The 20,961-nt window shown below is 52.5% G+C and overlaps 1 protein-coding gene across 1 annotated transcript in view; it reads right to left on the minus strand.

Annotated features, from left to right (window-relative positions):
• GOLGB1 (golgin B1) overlaps nucleotides 1-20,961 on the minus strand; it is a 42,411-nt gene that overhangs the window by 13,991 nt on the left and 7,459 nt on the right. The window contains exons 6-15 of the mRNA XM_061637987.1: nucleotides 18,630-18,752; nucleotides 18,299-18,412; nucleotides 17,255-17,660; nucleotides 16,384-16,481; nucleotides 15,296-15,380; nucleotides 13,893-13,966; nucleotides 12,521-12,611; nucleotides 11,547-11,620; nucleotides 6,386-11,349; nucleotides 2,736-4,668 (exon numbers count right to left, since the gene is read on the minus strand). Of these exons, the coding sequence (XP_061493971.1) occupies nucleotides 2,736-4,668; nucleotides 6,386-11,349; nucleotides 11,547-11,620; nucleotides 12,521-12,611; nucleotides 13,893-13,966; nucleotides 15,296-15,380; nucleotides 16,384-16,481; nucleotides 17,255-17,660; nucleotides 18,299-18,412; nucleotides 18,630-18,752 (7,962 nt within the window). The remainder of the gene's footprint in view (nucleotides 1-2,735; nucleotides 4,669-6,385; nucleotides 11,350-11,546; nucleotides 11,621-12,520; nucleotides 12,612-13,892; nucleotides 13,967-15,295; nucleotides 15,381-16,383; nucleotides 16,482-17,254; nucleotides 17,661-18,298; nucleotides 18,413-18,629; nucleotides 18,753-20,961) is intronic.

The following is a 20,961-nucleotide window of genomic DNA, read 5'->3' on the forward strand; positions in this document are numbered from 1 at the left end:
CACTTAAGATACTAAAACAATTTAAAACATTAAGAATAGGACCATAGAACAATACAACAGACCTTATGAGGCCCTACCTGAAACATCTTCTAGTCCGAAAGCCTGTTGGAATAAAAAAGTCTTTGCCTGCCGACGGAAGGATAGCAAGGAAGGGGCCATTCGTGCTTCCCTAGGAAGAGAGTTCCAGAACCTGGGGGCAGCCACCAAGAAGGCCCTATCTCGTGTCCCCACCAATCGCGCTTGCAAAGGTGTTGGGACTGAGAGAAGGGCCTCTCCTGAGGATCTCAATGCCCGGGCAAGCTCATATGGGGAGATACGGTCTGACAAACAGCCTGGACCTAGGCAGTATAGAGCTTCATAGGTCAAAACCAGCACTTTGAATTGTGACCGGAAACAAACTGGCAGCCAGTGGAGCTGTCGCAACAAGGGGGTTGTATGGTCCCTGTAACCAGCTCCAGTTAGCACTCTGGCTGCAGCTGTTTGTACCAGTTTAAGTTTCCGAACAGTCTTCACAGGCAGCCCCACGTAGAGCGCGTACAGTAATCTAAACAGGATGTAACTAAGGCATGCCTCACTGTAGTCAAATCAGGCATCTCCAGGAACGGGCACAGCTGGCGCCCCAGTCTTAGCTGGGCAAAAGCACTCCTGGCCACTGCAGAGACCTGGGCCTCCCAGTTCAAAGCTGAGTCCAGGAGCACACCCAAACTGCGAACCTGTGTCTTCAGGGGGAGTGTAACCCCATCCAGCACAGGCTGAATCCCTATTCCCCGATTTGCCTTTCGACTAACCAGGAGCACCTCTGTCTTGTCTGGATTTAATTTCAATTTGTTCGCCCTCATCCAGTCCATCACTGATGCCAGGCACCGGTTCAGGACCAGGACAGCTTCCTTGGCTTTAGGTGGAAAGGAAAAATAGAAGGAAAGAGAAAGAGAAGAGCCAGGTTATTTCTGCCACTGGGAGGGCCAGGATTGAAGAATCTAGACCCTCCCAACATGACCCTTTTAGGAGACACTCGCTACCTCTTGGTCCCAGCCAGAGAACATCTAGCCAAGCCTGGGAGCTGGTCAGGTTAAGCCAGAATGGGATGCTCCTGGATCTTTACATCATTGATCTCGTTACCATTTCCTCCCACAAAAGCATGAATTATTGCATACTTTCTCCCCTGTTGCCTTTGATTGCTCTTCCCGCATCTGACTAAAATAAAATACTTCAGAGTTAGAATGCTGAATCTCCCTATTTATTTATTTAGAATGCATGAAGTGCTTAATAAAAAATAAATTCCAAAGCGGTGTATATAAAAACACTTGAGGTTTGCGATAAGAAACCCAAGAGACTGGTCTGTCTGCACCCCACGCAAGGTCCTGCAGGAAAGAGAATAGGGTAGGCAACAGGGGTGCAGAATTCACCTCCCCAAGAAACACAACTGGCAGTTTCCAATCACTTAAGAGCTGTAACGGCAGGTTCAAAACCTGTATGAGCCAAACCCGGTGGCTACTGTAGTAACTACAGGCATGAGCAGCCAAGATGTCCCAGGAACTTCCCACACACCTGACACCTCTGTGAGTGGCATGGGCTGTATGGTCATGTGACTGCAATTTGTTTTAAACTGCTTGTAATACTTTATTTTTAAATTGCTGCAATCCGTCCTAATGTGACCTTATGATGAAGGGTGGGTAATGTAATCATTAATTATGATAATATTAATGGGAAAATTATTGTGGTGTAGTGGTTAAGGTGCTGGACTACGCCCTGGGAGACCCGGGTTCGAATCCCCGCACAGCCACGAAGCTCACTGGGTGACCTTGGGCCAGTCACTGCCTCTCAGCCGCAGAGGAAGGCAATGGTAAACCACTTCTGAATACCGCTTACCATGGAAACCCTATTCACAAGGGTGCCATAAGTCGGAATCAACTTGAAGGCAGTACATTTACATTTTAATTGGCATATTAGCAGGCCTTGCACTCTGCAAACAGCATTATTTTTAATATGTTGTTTTCAGTGAAGAGAAGATGCAGCTATTCCAGGGCCACCCTCATTAACAGAAGGCTAAAAAAATGTGGATGTGCTAATTACCTGACTGGCTAATTTAGGCTCCCCCCACCCGGCACCATGAGACTCCACCTCAGTCCATGAAGACAAAGACAAAGCCTGGCCAAGTAAATATTCTCATGGGTGTGCTGATTTAGACCTTAGTCTTAAATGTGAGCTAACAGCAAATATTCACCTCCATGAGAATAACCCAAGGAACTCGCCTGTACCCAGTGAAGCTTTCCAGTGCTACCCAGAACGCTGCTGCAAGATGATCTGCCTGTCAACCTGGCTCGAGACAGCAAAATAAAATGCAGTTAACAGCCTTCATAAAGTTGCTGCCTGACTTCAGACTGGCGAGACTGCATGATTTAAATGTATCCCTAATACATAGACTCCCTGCTTGTGGAAAGCTAGTTTTCTACATGCAAGGATGCTTTGTTTTGGGTGGCTTTTTTTAAAAAAATGTGCAGGACCAGTCCTGCAGAATCTGCCAGTTGCATTAGAAAGTGGCACAGCCCTCAGCATTGTTGTTTCCCTCAACAAGTAGAGCTGCTGTCAGGCAAGAAGTGGAAGAGACTGTCTAGACAGCAGGACGTGCTGAGGGCCCAAGAATTCCAGGGAGACCCTCATGCATTCATGAGAGAGGGAGGGGAAGAGGGAGAGGGGAGCGGATACACGTCACACAGCAAGCAGCGAAGCCTCACCAGCCTGTCTCGGTCACTCTGCAGGGAGGACAGCGCCTTCTTGAGGCTCGGCACTTCAGCGAGGCTGGCGGAAGAAGTGCCGGCTGCCGACTGCAGCTTCCCCTCCTCCACTCTGCGGGCTTTGTCCAGCTCACTCAGCAGGCGGTCTCGCTCGTCCTGCAGGCTCGCCATGGCCTTGGAGAAGGACGTCACTTGGCTAGAGGTCCCCTCCAGCTCAGCGGTCAGGCGCAGAAGCTCCACATCTTTGGCCTGGAGCTGCTGACTGAGCTTCTCCAGCCGGGCTAGGAGACCCTTTTCCTCCACAGAGTCCCGCAGGGCGGCCAGCTCAGAGGCCAGAGCGTCTCTTTGCCCTGCAAGGTTCTTCTGCTCCTCCTGGGACTGAGCATTCTCCTCTCGGAGGCCCTGAACCAGCCGCCGCTGCTCTTCCAAGTCCATGGAGTATTTCTTTTCCAAGGCACGCAGCTCCTCATTGCACTGGTCCCAGCTGTCTTGGAGGGAGCTCATGGCCTTCCTGAAGGACTGGATTTGGACCTTCAAGTCCTGGTTCTCCTCCGTGACAGCAAGGAGGCTCTGCTCCATTTCCAGGAGGTCCTTTGCCAGTTCGGCCACCCGCTCCTCCGCCGTCTCCGTCTCGTTGCGCATGAGCCCGGAGTCGTGATGAAGGCTCTTCAGCTCCTTCTTCATCTTGGTTTCCGCCTCCTGCAACTGCTGGGCCGTGCTCTGCCGAAGGACAGCCAGCTCCTCCTGAAGCTCCGTCACCCGCTGCTGGGTGAGCGAGAGCTGGCCGCTCCGCTCCTGCACTTCGTCCATCTTGCCCTGCAACTGCGCCTGCAGTTCCAAGACGGGGCCACCCTCCTGCAGCGCTGCCATCTCGTTTTGCACCCGGGAGAGGGAGGCTGCGAGGGCCTCCGCCTCCTGCCCCACGCTCTGCTTCTCCAGCCGCAGGGCCTCCAGGGCGCGCTCGGACTCTCTCAGACGGCCCTCCACGCCTGCCTTCTCCTTCTCCAACGCCTGGATGCGCTCCAGCTGGGTCCCCAGCAACTGCTTCTGCTGGCAATCCTTGATGGAGATGAGCTGCTGGAGGTCCTCCCGGTAGCGCACCAGCTCTGCGTCCAACTTGGCATTCTCGGCATGCAGGTCGTCCCTCTGGCCGTGGAGGCTCCGGATCTCCTCCTTCAAGGTGTTGCTCTCGGAGGCTGCTTCCTGGATCAGCTGGTCTTTCTCCAGGATGGCTGCCAGGTGCCGCCGCTCCAGCTGCTGGTACTCTTCCAGGACGCGGTCCCGGTCATCCTGCAGGGAGGACATGGACTTGGTGAAGGAGTCGAGCTGGGCCTTGTGGCGCCTGCTCTCCTCCCGAGCGCTCTTCAGCTTCCCCACGAGCTGGCTGGCCCTCTCTAGCGCTTTCGTCTTCTCGGCTTCCACGGCTGTCCTCTCCTCTTCCGCCTGGCTAATCCTGCCCTCCAGCGCCTGCCGCTCCTCCCTGTGCCGCCGCTGCAGCTCCGACACAGCCGCAGAAACAGCCTCCTCCTTGGCGGCGAGTAGGCCAATGATCTGGTGGTCCTTGTTGCTCGTCTCTTCATGGAGCCTGTCCGTCAGCTCCTTGGATGCCTGCAGGTCAGCCTCCAACTGCTCACGGCTGAACTGGCTCTCTCGGAGGTCGGCCTCTCGACTTCTCACCGTGTTCCCCAGTTGGTCTCGCTCCTCCTGGCACTTTGAGAAGGAGTCCTGCAGGCCGGCAAGCCGCTCTCTCAGGCCCCGAAGTTCTGTCTCCTGCTTCTGCATCTGTTTCTGAGAGTCACCCAGCAGCTGCTGCGCCTCCTCAAGCTGGACTGCAAGACTCCTCTTCTCCTCCTGCAGCAGCTCGGCTTCTCCTAGGAGACGCTGGAGCTCCTTCTGGGCACTGGACTCCTGAGCCAGCTTGCTCTGTTCCAGGCTGCAAAACAGAGATGGCGGCATCAGACATCACCCTGGCAAGCCCCCCTCCTTCTTCCCTGCCTGTCCTCACAACAGATCAAAACACACCCAGGGCCTCACTGCTAAGGGAAGACCCATAAAGGCTGCCCATGTGCTACCAGGCCAAGTTCAAGGTTCTAGTTTTGGTGTACAAAGCCCTGTACAGCTTGGGACCAGGATACCTGAAAGACCGTCTTACCCCTTATATACCCAGCTGATCACTGTGCTCTGCAGGTGAGGGCCTCCTGCAGACACCATCATATCGGGAGGTCTGTTCCACACAACACAGGAAGTGGACCTTTAGTGGACCTTTAAATATTAAAATATTAGGAAGGCACCATCTTTTCGGCGCCTTTTGAAGACTTTCCTCTTTCAACAAGAGGAGACCTATCCCAGTCTGCATTGGAATTGCTTTTTAATATGTTCTTAAACCTTCTTTTTAAAATATTTTTAATCTTAGATGTTTTGAAAACTTTTTTTAAGTAACTTTTTGAAGATGTTTTGTTTTAATGTGTTTTAAAGTTTGTTTTTTATGATGTTTTAATGTTTTTGGTGCTTTTGTTTGCCGCCCTGGGCTCCTGCTGGGAGGAAGGGCAGGATATAAATCTATAATAATAATAATAATAATAACAATAATAATGGGATCCAGCACACCAATTCTATGAGGTCCGGCTAATGGGACGGAGTATGTTGAACCCAGAAAACAAACTAAGATGAAGGGATGAGTTTAACATCACCTGGCCATTGTCCCTGCTGCACACAGGACAAAAAGAATCTTGTTTTGAAGCATGGGTGTGTTCGGGGTGGTGGGGTGGTGGTAGTCAGGTTCTGCCTCAGGAATGCCTTTGAGAATCGCTCCGAAGATGGAACAAGCTCTCCAGGGAAGTTTCCAAGGTGGGCTGGGCAGACCTGCACTGGGTGCTGTAGGTACAGGACGAATCTTTCTGAGGAGAGGCGGCTGCACTCTGACGAGCCCCAGGCTCTCTCTGACATCAGCCTTCCACCTTGAGAAAGAGCTCCTGCCTCAGGCCTGGTGACCACAGGGAACTTTGTGTCATGCAAGTAACCTCCCCTGCGGCAAGTCTGTCCATGCTTTCTGCTATCTGTGCAGGGCATTACATGACAGGCTTCCACGCCAGCAACAGGTGGGCGGGCGAACGCTGCAAGGTGTCATGCAACATCACAGCAGAGAAGACAGTGCACACAGGCTCCTCTGCATGCAGACAAGAGCTTCTAGCAAGAGTAAGGGAAATCTGCGGCTGTTCAGATGCTGTTGGACTCCAACTCCCAGCAGCCCCTGATGGCTAATGGCCAGGAATCATAGCAACCCAGAAACATCCGGAGAACCACTCAAGTTCCCCAGCGTGGCCTTTTAGTACCAACTCATCCTGTCAATGTAGAGACAACAGCAAATGTTTCTGCCCCTGTCGCCTCATCCCTCTGCACTACAGAGTACAAAATCCACTATAATAAACATGGAAGTCGATAGGCATCCACCTCACACACACGATTTGTTCTGTTTCTGCTAGCTGCGGTGAGGTGCAAAGGCCCGTACAAAGAGAAGCCAGAAGCTTCCCCTCCGGCTTCCTGTTGAGATTTCAGAGATGAACTGGAAGACGTTGCCCATGTGCGCTTGAGGTCATTTGGGGAGAAGCAACCCCCACCCCACCCCTAACCCTCCCACCACCACCCTTTACCTGGCGATGCGGCTCTGCAGTTCCTCCACCTGGGCAGCCGTCCGCTTCGCCTGCTCCTCCAGGGCAGCGCAGGCCTGCTCCCTGGCGTGCACCTCCTGCTCCATCTTCTCAATGGCCTCGCTGAACTTCTTCTCCCACTGCCTGGACTGGTCTATCACGCGGTCCCTGTCGTCCTGCAAGGAGGACATGCTCCGGCTGAAGGCTGCCAGCTGGGCTAAGGTGTGGTTCAGGCTGCCTTGCAGCTGCTTGGCTTCCTGGTCCTTCTGGCGCAGGGAGTCCCGGAGGCCTTGCACTGCCCCCTCCGAGCGCGCCTGCTCCCTCTGCAAGGTCTCCAGCCGCTCCTCCGCCTCCCTCAGCGCCTGGGCGTGCTTGTCCGCCTCTTGCTCCAGGCGCCTCTCCCAGGCTCTCTCCTTCTCCCTCAGCTGTGCTTTGCCCTGCGCTTTGTTCGCTCGGAGCGCCTCTTGCACCTTCAGGCTCTCGGCCAGCGCTCGAGCCGCCTCGCTCCGAGTGTCGTCCAGCAAGACTCTGCAGGCGGCCAGCTCCACCTGCGCCCTCCCGGTGTCCTCCTCGGCCTTTGCCAAGCTCCTCTTGGCGGCCTCCAGCTCCTTCTGGGACTCGCTCTGGACAAACTCCAGGGCTTTGACGCTTCTCTCCAAGCTGCTGGCTTTCTCCTGGCTTTTAATGCAGCCCTTTTGGAGCTGTCTCACCTCCTGCTGCTTCGCCTTCAGCAACTCCTGAAGCTCTTTTGCCTGAGCCCGGCCATGGTCGCCCTTCCAGGTGCTCTTCAGCTTCTCCACGTGCTCCTTCTTCTTCTCTACTTCCACTTCCACCTTCTCCCTCAGAAGGTGCCGCTTCTCATCCTCCAGGCGACTTAGCGCCCCTTGAAGACTCTCCACCTCAGCCTGGAGCTGCTGGTTTTGGCTCTGCAAGTCCGCCACGTCTTGCTGGTAGTTCCCAATGCTCCCGTTCAGCTCGGCAAGCTGGTTCATGAGCCTCTCCTCCAGGTCGTCCTTCTCAGCTTCCAGAGTGCCTTTCAGCCTCATCGCTCCGGAAAGCTCCCCCTCCATTTGCTGGTTGGCTTGCTCCATTGCGAGGACCTTCTCCTGCAGAGCTTCCACTTCCTGGCCTTTCATAGTCAGCAGGTCCTCCAGGCCTCTCTTCTCCTCTCCCAGGGTCTCCACGTCCCTCAGGACTCTGCTCAGTTCCTCCACTGCCACCCTCCTCTTCTCCTCCAGTTCTGCAACCTGCTCTGCGAGTTGTGCCAGAGACACATCCATTTCACCACGAGAAGAGCTGGCTTGGCCGGTGTCTTTTGCCTCTGCATCGAAGCTTGCTGATGGAGGTTCACAGCCTGCACCCAGATCCACCTGAGCTTCAGTGGCTTCCGGGGCCTTTGCCAAGGTGGTGGAACTGGCTGCCTCACTTTCTGCCACCTCCTCCTCTTCCACACTGCTTGTTCCCACCACCTCTACCTTGCTGTGCACCATCTGCCTCAGGTCCTGGATCTGCTGGTTCAGAGAGTCCTTCTCAGCCTTCAGCTCCTTCAGTTGACTGGAAAGGGACTCACAGTTCTTCCTGGAGTCCTCCAGCTCTTCTTGGAGGCAGGTGCTCATCTCTTCTGTCCCTCCCAGGCCACCATCCACAGGAGGAACCTCTGTCCTCAGCCGCTCATTCTCCTCCTCCAGCTCCAGGATCTTCTGCTGCTTGGATTTTGCAAACTTCCTCATTTTCTCTCTCATCCCTTCCATCTCCTGCTCAGCCCCCTGAAGGCGTGCGTCCGCCTCCTTCTTCTCTGCCTCCGTGCCTTTCAGCTTGAGGAAGAGCTCCTGTTTCTCCTGCCGGACCCCCTCCACTACCCGCTGGATCCTCTCGGCCTCGTTGCTGATGTTCTCGTACGACTGCAGGAGGGTTTCATACTCGGCCTGCAGCTCCGTGTGCTTCCTCTGCCACTCGGACAGCTCCTGGGCCTGGGAACGCCGCAAGGAGTCAACCTCCTCCTCCAGCTTCATCTTCTCCTGGGTCATCCCCTCCAGGGCTAGCTTCAAGCTCTCGCAGGAGCCAGACACATTCTGGTTTTCCACCAGGGCTTTGTCCACTTCAGTAATGAGCTTCTCCCGCTCTTCTCCGAGGTCCACCAGCTTCTTCAAAAGGACCTCCTTCTCCTTCTCCAGCTCAGAGGCCCGACTCTCCGCATCCGACAGGCGGAGGGATGCACTTCCCAGGGCTGCCTTGGTGCTGGCCAGCTCCTCCTTAAGCGCCTTGCTCTCTTTAAGCACCTCCTTCCTGGAGATGAGCGCAGCCTGCAGTTTCCTTTGCACCTGGGCCCTAGTCTGATGCTCTGCAGCTTCCTCTGCCGATTTCTGCTGAGCTTCCGCTTCCAGGTGCTGGGTCCGCTCCTTGTTCTGGGCCTCCAGCTGGCCTTGCAGGGCCTTGACTGCACCTGCTCTTTCCTCCAGCTCTGTCTGGAGGCTACGCAGAGACTCACTTTTATCTGCTAGCTGGGAGTTCAGCCTTTCGATTTCTTCTTTGCTGGCAATTTCCTTTTGCTCCTCGAGGTCCACCTGATGGAGTCTCAGACTCTCCTGCCTGGCCACCTCTGCTCGGGTCTCCTCCAGCTCTTGCCGAAGACTCACCACCTGGGTTTCAGCCTGACTGCAGGCTGCCTTCGCCGTCTCCATCTCAGCGAGCAGTTGCCTGACCTGCTCCTGGAGCTGCCCAGCTGCCTCAGACTTCCTCAGGAGCTCTCCTTCCAGGCGGCTGACCTGCGCTTCCGCCTCCCCTTTCTCAGCTCGAAGTTTCTCCAGGTCGGCCTTCAGCTGTTCCACAGCAGCAATGTCTCCAGCTGCCGGGGAGCTTCCACTGGCCGCAGCACTCTCTGCAGGAACCTCCTGGCCAGGCTCCTGAGCGGCCTCCAGTGCCGGGTCTTCAGGAGGGAGAGGGGAGTTCTCCTCCAGAGTCCTGCTCAGGGCCTGGAGCTGATGCTGCATCCTCTCCTTCTCCCTGCTTTGCTGATCAAACTGCTCTTGCAGGAGGCTGTAATCGTCCTGCTGCTGCTTCAGCTGCTCTCGGTGGCGACGGTCCTTCTGCTGAGCTTTCTTGATGGTCTCCTTGCGGGAGGCCAATGCTTCCTGGAGCTTCTTCTGCAGTTGCTCCCTCTCCTGCTCCAGAGCACAGGCCTTCTCTTCCAGGGCACTCCTCGGCTCCCCTTCCGGATCACAGTCAGTGGTGCCACTCGCCCCGTGTGCTAGAGGAGGAGCAAGAGCACCAGACACCCCCGAGCTCTGGCCTGATGCTGGGGGCGCCTGTTTCTCAGGGGCTGAACAGCGATCCTCAAGTTTGGCTCGCAGGGAACTGATGAGGAGGTCCTTCTCCTGCAGACTCTGCTGCATCTCCCCAACCACGGCCTGCAGTGCACTCACTGCAGATTCTTTTTCTCCGAGGATGCGCTGCTGCTGGGCCTCTTTTGCAGGCAGCAGCTGGCTCAGAGAGGCAGCTCTGCCCCGCCTTGCAGGGTGCACGGCGCCATCTGCATTTATGCCGCTGCTCTCGAGGGGTTTCTCTTCTGCTTCCACCTGGCAGGCCTCCCAGGCGCTGGCCCCAAGCCTCCCGGGCAGGCCTCCCCCCGCTTCCAGCTCCCTCTCCAACTTGTGGGCCTTGCTCAGGAGTTCCTTCCTGCTCGCGAGAGCCGCTTGCAGCTTCTTCCGCACCAGCTCGTTTTCCTTCCTCAGCGTCTCCATCTCCTGGCTGGGGGGGGTCGCTCTCTCAGCCGGCTGCTCAGGGGGCGGCTCCTCCTCCGTCCCCACCCCCTGCTCCCTGGTCTGCTTTCCTTGCACAACCAGGCGCAGCCGCTCTGTCAGGCTCTTCACCTCCTTCCCCAGCAAAAACTTCTCCTCGCTCAGCTGGACCATCCGGTCAGACAAGCTGGCGCTGACTTCTGCCGCCTGCTGCTGGAGCCGCTCTATCTCCGCAGAGCGTTCCGAGAGGAGCCTCTCCAGCCTGGCCGCCTCCAGCTCCTTTGAGGCGAGGCCCTGGGAGAGCTCTGCGGCCTTTGCGGAGGTGTCCTTCAGGCGTCCCGCCAGGGCACGCGTTTCCTGCTCCTCCTCCTGGAGCTGGCTGCTCAGACGTCTGCCACACAGCTCCTGTTCCGCCAGACGTTGCTGGGACTCATCCAGGTCCTTTTGCAAAGCTGCAATTTTCACCTCTTTGGACTTGGCCTCGTTTTTCAGGCTCTGGAGTTGCTCCTTCAACAGGGCCAGCCGGGAGATCCCACTTTCATGGTCGGAGAGCCGTCGCTTCTCCGAATCGGCCAGGTCGCCCTCCAGCTGCCTCACCTGCTCCTTCAGCTCGGCCAGGCAGCAGAGCTCCTTCAGCTGGGACAGGAGCTGATCTCTCTCAGCACGCAGAGTGTCCAAGGCCTTTCCGGAGCCCTCCGCCAACTGCTGGAGCCTCCCAATCTCTGCAGCTCTCTCTTCCAACACTCGCTGGTGCAGCTCCTCCGCCTCCTGCTGCCTCGCCTGCAGCTCAGCAATTTCAAGATGCAACTTTGCCAGCTCTTGTGGGTGCAACGCAGGGGCTGAAGGCGGCTCCTGATCTGCTTCTCTGCCCTCTGTGCAGGGGCCATCTTGCCCCAAGAGAGTCCCTGGAAGGGGAGAGAACAACTCCTGGATTTCTATGGTTACCAGTGAACTGCTACTTGAATCGCTCTGGATGAGGACCGCCCCTTCTCCTCCTTTTCCTCCGTCACTGGCTCGTGACTCCCCTTGGGGCTGCTCATCTCCAACAGGGTCCAGGCTGCTGGAGTCCCGAAGCTGCCCCTTCAGAAGCGCTATCTCTTCCTGAGCCTCCTCTAGCTCCAGCAGCAAGACAGAGAGGTCTTTGTGTTTCTTTGCGGAGAGGTACTCCAGGACATCAGGGGGACCATTCTCTGGGGCAAGCGGCTTCACAGGGCTCCCGCATGGGCTGGCCTGAAATGCGGAAAGGAAGGAGTTAGTCCTCCAGCAAGGCAAAGTCTGAGGTACTGGCACAGCACTGAGATTAAGGGCTCCCACCACCACCACAATGGCATTAAGGAGATGCAAGGGGCCCATTTGGTAGGGGGAAGAGATAATGCAAAGAAGCAAAGCTGGGAGAGTAGAACGGAGCGGGGGTGGTGGTGGCCTACCTGAGCAAGGGCAGCAGGAACATCTGCCAAGGGTAGGCCTCCGATCCTGGCGCTTCCCACACCATCCAGTAAGTCTAGCAAAAGGACACGGAAGAGTCAACTGCAGAAGCGGCCAGCCTTGTTGCAAGGGCCCAGGTCAAGCCCCTCTGCTGGTGGGTTAACTGGGGGAGGGGGAGGGGACTAATGTGAGACAACGTCCAGCCATTTTTGGATTATCCCTTTGCTCAAGAGGGGGTTACTTTCTGGAGCAGGAAACCCGAAATCCAACAAGCCAGTTTCTGTACTGCAAGGCTGTTTGGATTTGCTGAAATCTGCAGTTACAGCTTCCCACACATTCACTGATGGTACGTTTCCTGCCTAAACAGGAAAAGGAGCTGGAGGTGGATGGGAGGAAGTGGGGCTGATCACAGTCTTCTTGCTTCCTCTGCAAAGGGCAACAGGAGCATCACTGGAGAGGTGAGAGTCACAGCACGGATGGGGAGAACAGGCAGCAAAGTGGTTTCCTCTAACCTGCCAGTCTCCTCTAACCCTCCTGGGGCATAGCACACCACCATTGGAAGAGCCTTATAGCTGGATGAGAGTTAAGGCCCACCTACTCCTGCATCCTGTTTCCCCAGTGGCCAAAGAGGTGCCCCCGGGAAGCTGGCCAGTAAGACACGAGGGCAACAGCTGCCTCTCATCCTGGAGGTAGTACGCAGCCACCGTGATTACAAGCCACAAAGAGTGAAGACACCATCGCCATCACAACGTCATCCCTGTGCGTGCCTTGGCTGTACAGGGGTACCTTCGTACCCCAAAGAGGATTAAAAAGGAGTGCTCCCAGGTAGCTCTGCAGCATTTTTGGCTTCCAGTCCAGTCTCCACGCTCCGTCCCGCTGAAATGCCTCTGATGAAGGCACGATATTGGAGCCCTTTCATCTGCCCCCCGGGTGCCTCCTCCCCTATTTCTGCGACCCGCACCTTCAAGATGCTTACCACCAGGCCCAGCTGCGCTGTCATCAGTGCCAGACGACAGCCTCAAAGCCACCTGAGATTGCCCTTCAAGGCCTATTTCAGCACAGCTGACCTTTGAGGAGAAAAAAGGATAAAGTACGGATTTTACCACCAATCTTACTGCCTCCAGCGCTACACCCAAATCAGCTTGGAGAACAGATATCAAGGAGACAGTCTACATGCATATGGAGAATCCGTATAATCTCAGAGGGGCGTTTTCTTTTTAATGCAGGTTTCTTTTTCTGTGTGGATTAATTCCACACGCCCATCATCTCAGTCTCAAAGCTCCTTGCAAACAGCAGCAACACACTCTCACTTCTGCAACTCGTCAGTAACCAGATGACACAGACTCTCTGCCTGCAGATATGACGATGACACCTCTGCTAAGCCTGAAACAGGCTTCGTTGGAGGGTGGGAAGGAGGAATGTGTAATGAATAAATGAATAAAATCCCATGGGAAAAGAGTTACCAGTTTTCCCCTCCAGGTCAGAGAAAATCCTCAGGAGACACCAACAACTCCCCTCCACAAAGCAGTTAACACCCAAGAGTCAGGCTCCCTTAGACAACAGTAATAGGCTGACATTGCCAGAATTAGGGTTAAGGGATTAGGGTTAATTAGGCAATGGCATGGCAAAGCAAAATGCTTTACATGACTCCCAGAATTCTTTGCTTTTCTCTGAGACACCCAGACACACCGAACTCGTTTCATAGATTCAGGGATATTATGGCAGAGTTTAATCTTCTTGTCTGAGAATTTATCCTAAAAAGGCTAAGATATCCTTTTAATACATAATGTGGACATCAGAGCTACAAGGAAAAAAACAAGGAAAAAATGAGAAGCTGCAAAAGTGAACATCACAGGAATTTCTCATTAAGGATCTGGGGAGAAGAGATGCTCTTTGTCTCTTGATGCGAGAGGGGGCTGTACATTTTGGCTCTCTCAAAAAATTCTCTGCCCCACCTCAACCACGGATTTGCTGCACAGCTTGGCCTCAGATAAGCCCAGGGGCTCTTTCCTTAATTTATTTCCCCAGCGGTGGAAACAAAATGTGACAAGTGGCTTGCCAAAACCACAACCGGAGAGCACAAAGTACTATGCACATTGAAAGTGTATGTAAAACACAAGAGGAGGTTCACCTTTGAGGAAGCAACAGAAGAGCTCCAAAAGCCCACATAAGAGGGCTGGCCAAAGCCCGAGCCAAATTCAGAAGCACTCTCTCTCTTTCTCTCCTGCCCCCATATTAGGCTGAGGATTGCTGGATGTGGCCAAGAGGGCAGGTTAGGAGGAGCAGTTTGCAGGCCAAGCACTTTGCCTACCATAACATTTCATTCATTTTAGTTGCTCGGAGTTTACCTGGTCTGACGCTGCAGCAACTGCTGGGAATTCAAGCCTCTTTTCCAGCATGGCAAGTTTGGAGCAGATTGTTTCTGGAAAGGGAGGCAGGAGATAAGTGTTAAACAGCAGCAGGCAAGGATCTGAAAGGAGTCCAAAAGTTAGGAATAGAAGCACAAATGGAGAGAGGTGCCAGGCCAGGCCACAAGTCATACCCTCCTCTGGAGAAAAGAGGGCTACAGGTTGCCTGGGGGGGGGGGGGTTACGTCACCAGGACACAGTTCCAGACCCTGACTATTCTTATTTTCCAAGGGAAAGTAAAAGCTCACCAGGACGGAGGCTCGAGAAGGAGGGCAGAATTTAGGGAAATGGTCCAACTTCCACTGCCTGAGACTTGGGTTACGAATTGATCCGCCCTTCAGCCCCCAAGTGAAGGAATGCAGGGCCTCCATCTCAGGTGGAGCGCACTGGCCAAGCAAAAAGTCAATGGGACCATGTGCTTATCATCTTTCAATTCCCAACAAGCAGAATCCATTTGCCTTGAGGAAGGAGATCACAGGAGAATAGCCAGGGCCTTGCACATTTAGACAGCCGCTCTCCCTTGGAAGGATGTTGTTCTGCATTTAATTGTCACCTAATGAAAAACATCTCTAGGGGACTGAGGGAGGAACTGTCTATGCACAAAGTCCAATGAAGGCTCTAGGGACTGGCAACTACTTGTTGCTTTGTGCATGAGGGAAGGGTGTCACTTGAGACACCAAGTCTCCACTCCAACTGAGAGAAAGCACCAATACCCACAGGAGGATCAGGGGACTGGAAACAAAGCCCTAGAGGAGAGACTGAAAGTACTGGGCATGTTTAGCCTGGAGAAGAGAAGACTGAGGGGGGATATGATAGCACTCTTCAAGTACATGAAAGGTTGTCACACAGAGGACGGCCGGGATCTCTTCTCAATCGTCCCAGAGTGCAGGACATGGAACAATGGGCTCAAGTTGCAGGAAGCCAGATTTCGACTGCACATCAGGAAAACTACTAACTGCTAAGAGTTTTGTAGTTTTTTATTACATTATGTTCTGAATTGAATTATATTATTTTGTTCTTGATATGGAAGCTGCTTTGAAGTCACCTGGTGATGAAAACCGGCATACAATGATACTAAATAAATAAATAGGTATGACAATGGAACCGATCACCTAGGGAGGTGGTGGGCTCTCCGACACTGGCGGCAGCTTCAAGAGGTAGCCCAACAGCCACCTGTCAGGTATGATTTAAACTGGATTCCTCCATTGAGCAGGGGGTTGGACTTGATGGTCTTACAGGCCCCTTCCAACTCTACTATTCTCTGAGAGAGCCTTGGCTGGGCAAAGCAGATTGCAAGCAGGAGTTAGGAAGTGGAAAGGGCTAAAAAGGAAGAGGCAAGATACCATTTGCAGCCTCCACCACACTCTGGTGCTGCTCGTCTTGTCCAGCAGTTCTTCTGGGAGATGCTGCATCCTGTTCAGCGACGGGCTGGGGAGGAGGAGGAGGAGGAGAAGAGAGCACTTGAGCAGACAGCTTCCCACCAAGAACTGCGCCTGCTGCTTCCTACCTGCAAACAGTAACTGACTGACCAATAACTGAAGCCACGCTTTCACTTTGAAGGGACTGTTTTACTGAAGTCAAGCAGGGGTAACCAACATGGTGCCCTCCTGACATTTTGGACTACATACCCCACCATGGCCATGCTGGCTGGGGGGTGATGGGATTTATTGCCCAAAACATCTGTAGGGCACCACATTAGCTGCCCAGTCTTAAAGCCTTAAACTCCTGCTGCAGATAAATTCATGTGAACGCAAGCCAATGGTGCCCGGCACTCTTGTAGGAGATTTCCAGAACGGCATGTTTTACTGAGGTAGTCCTGTGCATGGTAATGTTTGAATAGGAAAAGGCATGGTTTCCCACCTCAAGAGTCACACGGGGATTTCCTAGATTTCTTAACGAGGTGGCTATATTTTCTGTCAAGGGCAAATAGTAGGTCCTATTCCTGAAATGTTTGTATGAATGAAAAGTAAGGAACAGAAAAACCAAATTATTACTTGCCCCGTTAGAACAGGAGTGGCTACTCACTCAGGCAGAGGAAGGAGAGACTCCTCTACTTGAGGCCTGGAGAGTTGCTGCCAGAGAGAGGAGGCAAACAGCAGTCCAGATGGACCAAAGCTCTGACTCGGTGGCATAAAAGCTACTTTGTATGGTCGCATTTGAGTTCAGTTCATTCCAGTGTAAACTGACCTGCTGATCTGCGGCTCCCAGACTTATGAGTGGACCAGAAAATAGTTTCACACTTTCACAGACCTTGGCTCAAAACATGTACCACAAATGTGTGTTTTAAGATAAAATATATTAATAAATACATACCCTGAAATAAAATACAGATTACTTTTTGTAGACTTATGAACACATGCAAAACTGACAGGCCAGAAACGGGCCGATTTGTCTCTCCCTAGTTCACTGAGGCCTTTAGGGAAGCAGTTACCTCACACAGCGTAGAGACCTGCCCTGCTGCCTGACCCGTAAGTACTTCAGGTTCAGCCTGTGAACAGCCAGACTCCTTGGGCCTTTCTGAGAGCTCCCCTAGGACACAAACGCTGAAGGTTAGTTTCCCAGCCATATTTGGCGGCAGCAATGCATCTTCTGCCCTGATGCCAACAGAGAGCTGTGCCATCCCACATGTTTCACAGGTGGCATTTGCTGTCTATCATGGAGCTGACATTGCCAAGACTGTGGAGTCGGAGTTGTGGAGTCAGAAGCAATTTTGGGTGGAGTCTGAGTCGGTAGAAATGTACCAACTCCAACTCCGGCTTCAAAATAAAAACTTCCATAGGAATTTAGGAAAGTTTTCTTGTTCAGAAATTTTAATCAAATAAATATATGTTATGTTCTGTCAATCTAGCCTGATGATTCACGTGGTGGTGATGAAATGCCTTGTGCTACCATTTTACTGCAGTAAATTTGTTATTACTAGTTAATATACATTTGCCATTTATGAAGGATTCGGAGTCGAAGGTTTGGCGTACCGACTCCACAGCTCTGATGCCTGGGGAGAGAATACACTTGAAAACCTGAAGGCAGCAGTTGCCAACCAGCCCAGTGATCAGGACAACGGGGCTGTGCGCTCTGTTGTTAACGCATTACATCCCAACATGAAAAATAATCAAGTGCTGCCAAATCAACGCTTCACACTGCATAACTAGATCTGAGCATTCCATCAGAATGAACTGAAGCACCACTTGCCAAATTGCTCCCACCACCAGGGCTCCTGGGCTACAGAATTTGGCCTTTCAAGAATACAGGCATATTCCCATTACATGAAGAGTTCTCTGCAGACAAGAGGCCTGTTTTCTGACCTTGCTGGACAGGAGAACCGTCCTGAGTGGAGCACTCCGGTGGCCGATCAGCATCTTGCTGTGCGTTGGCAGTCTCAGCTCGGACAGCCTCATAGCTGGAAAGCAAATCCTCCTCTGCTCTTTGGAGCTCAGCAATTTCCTGGTTCTTCTCTGCCATCTCCTGCGCATGTCTCTCCTCCGCGACCCGCCTCTGACACTCGGAATCTGCTTGAGGTGTTCTTGCTTGCGTAAGCTCCTGAGACAGCTGCTGGACCTCCTCCTGCAAGCGATGGGAGGCCAGCTTCTGCTCCGCTAGGTCCAGTTCCAACCGCTCCACCAAGCTCTGGGACTCCTGCCTCTCGGAAGCGGAGGTGCTGCTCAGGGAATCCAACTGGGCCTCCGCCTCCTGGAGTTGCTCCAACAGAACCTCAGAAAGAAGAGAGAAGCAGAACAGATTCTTGCCACAGATCCAAAAACCTTGGAGCTAAGAGGGCTTCCACAAGAAGTGGGGGTGGAGGCATTTATGCCAAAGACAGGGAGGAATGAGGGGAAATAGTGAGCAAGCAGAGAGAGAAGGGAGGCTCCTTGCTCTCCTCCAGGGAGAACAGTGCATGGAGGCTGAGGTTTGGAAGAGGAAGGCCAAATGCACAGCCCTGTCCAGTTATGAAGCTCAAACAGAACGTCCTGCATGTCCACAGACTGTCAGAGAAGAAAATCAGCCAAAATGATGTACCAGAAACAAGGGACAGACTATTCAGTGCTGTGGAATTGTGCACCTCAGAGATTTCGGAAGGAATTCTCCCCCAGCAGTCTGGTGGAGGAGGGTGGGGTGGGGCTCTCCTACTTCCCTAAAATGTTCAGTTCAGTGGAAACTATTCGCTCTGTGGGCAATTTTCTAGAATGCGCTGCCTCACAGCTTGCCACACACTGGGGATCTGGACTGAGTGCAACCCTCTGCACAAGAGGGGGACTGTTGGGTTGACCATCCTACCTTGGAGCAGAGGGGCTAGACCGAGAGCTTCTGGACCCTTCCAACTCTGTGGTTACAAAGCAGAGGGCAAGTACCTGCTTCTGCTCCTCTACGCTGTTCAACTCCTGCTGCAGCAATTCCACCACCTGGGTTCGCCCCAGCAAGGCTGCCTCTTGCTCCTCCAGCTTCCGCTGCAACAGCCTCAGGTTCTGAGAGACAGAGAGGACACCAGTAGCCAGCCTCAAAGGCATGAGCACAGAGATCAGGGCATGGACCACTGACTCATGCCCCTCTCCGCATCTGACCCCCATCCCATTTGCTAGCTCGGAAAGGAGAGCCTCTCTCATTCTTCTTCCCAGTGCCAGGCACCCTCCCCACCTCCCAAAGAAAGCAGAGGGCCGGCACCCAAATCAACGGCCAACGCACCTGCTGCATTTCTGCTTCCAGAGCCGACCGGGCCTCTAGCTGGCGCAATTCAGCTTGGTGCTGGTGGGCCTGCTCCTCAAGGAGAGAGCCCTTCTTCTGAATTTCCTTTTCCAGAGAGCTGACCTGCCAACAGAATGCAGAAGCCAAAAAGCTGTCAACAGAAACACTGTGTGTGTTGGGAGTGAAAAGGTTTTTCAAGGAGTGAAGAAGCCCAAGTAAGTATTCTAGAGCAGCGATTCCCAACCTTGATAGGTATGGGACCCCCTTTGCAACCACAAAAAAATTCACGACCCCCACCTTCTAATTATTGTCATTTTAATCTCTGTTAATTGCAAAAACACAGTGAAATGTTAAATGTCACTTTTTATTCATCACAACAAATATATTTATTACCTGCCCATTACTAGAAGGTTCCCGGGAAGGTTACAGCAATATAAACAACTTTTAACAAATTTTGAAGGTAATGAAAGGAAGGAGATAAAAGTAAACCACCCAGAGTGGTGAACAGAGCCTGGCTGATGCCAGGCATTTGGACTCTGGTTTTAAGTTTTCCACCTGTATACGACAGCGCCTCATTTTCAGCATTTAGCTCAAGAAACTCCATATAACCACAAGTCACACAGAATGTCAACAGGTGAAACTTTCCGCATAATTATATTTCCAAATTTGAAAGAGCTTAATTTAATTTATAATTAATTTCTGCCTGCCACACAGCTGTTAAAGGCATAAGAGCCCTGCTCTCTACCAATGCCAACCCTAAACAATGCAAAGAAATTAAGAATAAAAACAACAGAATTTGGGCAACTTAACATATTTTAAAATAAAAAATATTTAAAATGAACATATGCAACTGTATAAAAACTCACTCAAAGCCTTGATAAACAGCAACAAAAATGCAACGAGCATGTGCAAATTCACTCATTTTTCTTTTTTTCCTCACTTACTGCCTTGGGCTAGATGCCAACTCTCAGCCTAACCAACCTCATACGGCTATTGCGAAGATATAGAAGGCAGAATTAAAAATGGCTGCAAAAGAAGACTAGCTGCAGTCCTAAGCTGACTTTCTTGGGAGAAAACTCCATTGAATTCTATAGAACTTACTTCTGGGTAGACCTGGTTAGGATTGCATTCTAAGTCCTTGCATTACTTACCTCCTTTAACCAGGATGATGCATCTTTCCACTATAAAGCCCCATGTCCCCCCACTCCCCCAAAAGTAGTACAGCTTCAAAGCTTCTACAGAATCTTAATCTGGTCTGATTATTGCAGTTTGATTTACCTGGGAGTAAAGTCCATTAAACATGAAGAGACTTACTTCTGAGTAGACATGAATACACTGTACTAGAACTATATAGTGAATTTTGAATGAGTGCCCAGGTGTGCATTCGTGTGGGGATGCTCCGGGACACCATTATTTTTTGGCAGGTGTCCGCCGCCCGGGGTCCCTCTGTCTCTGCAGCCAGAGCTAATCAGCTTGATCGATCTTCCCTCACTGCCGCAGACAAAAGAGGGTGGGGAGAGGCACTGGAGCTTAAATAAACCCAGCTGGCCTCTTCTCTTGTTACATTCGCACACACAAAGCCTCGCTTGCTCACTATGCTGTTCAGCCCTCCATGTGGCAGGAACTGACTGTCCTGGCTGGAAGGAAGGGGAGATGGAGGCAGCTGTGCATACCCACAGTGCAGGCTCGCAACTGGTGGTGCACAGACCAGCCATTAATTAATTTTTAAATTAATAAATAATTTCTCTCCTAGGTCTTTGCAACCACCCTGGGATGACTTCCCGAGCCCCAGGCTGGGAACCACTGTTCTAGAGAGAAAAAGCTTAACAGTGTCTCTGAGAAGACCACACCATCCTAACACAATCCCCTTGCAAGGGGAAGAAGATGAGTTTGCTGCCGTGAAAATGCTGTCGATTTCAAATGCAGCAGACCAATACATGCTGGATTTGTATAAACAGATGTAAAATCTGATGGGAGCTACACAAGAGAATTACTGAAATTGTACACCCTTTGAGGCTTTGCGGCTCGTTTCACCAGCAGATATTCTTCCAGCTACTCTGAATACCAGTTGGTTGGAAACTGGAGGAGGAAACTGCATTGGCCTGATCCAAGAGGTTCAGATGATTTCTAAGAACATAAGTTTGTTGTTGTTATGTGCCTTCAAGTCGGCTACGATTTATGGCGACCCTATGAATCAGTGACCTCCAAGAGCATCTGTCCTGAACCACCCTGTTCAGATCTTGTGAGAGGCCAGCTGAATCTGCCCCAAAGCCCATCTAGTCCATCCTGTTCTCATAGTGGCCCACCAGATGCCCTAATGGGAAGCTAGCGA

This window comes from Rhineura floridana, chromosome 8 (assembly GCF_030035675.1).
Source record: "Rhineura floridana isolate rRhiFlo1 chromosome 8, rRhiFlo1.hap2, whole genome shotgun sequence".
Lineage (NCBI taxonomy): Eukaryota > Metazoa > Chordata > Lepidosauria > Squamata > Rhineuridae > Rhineura > Rhineura floridana.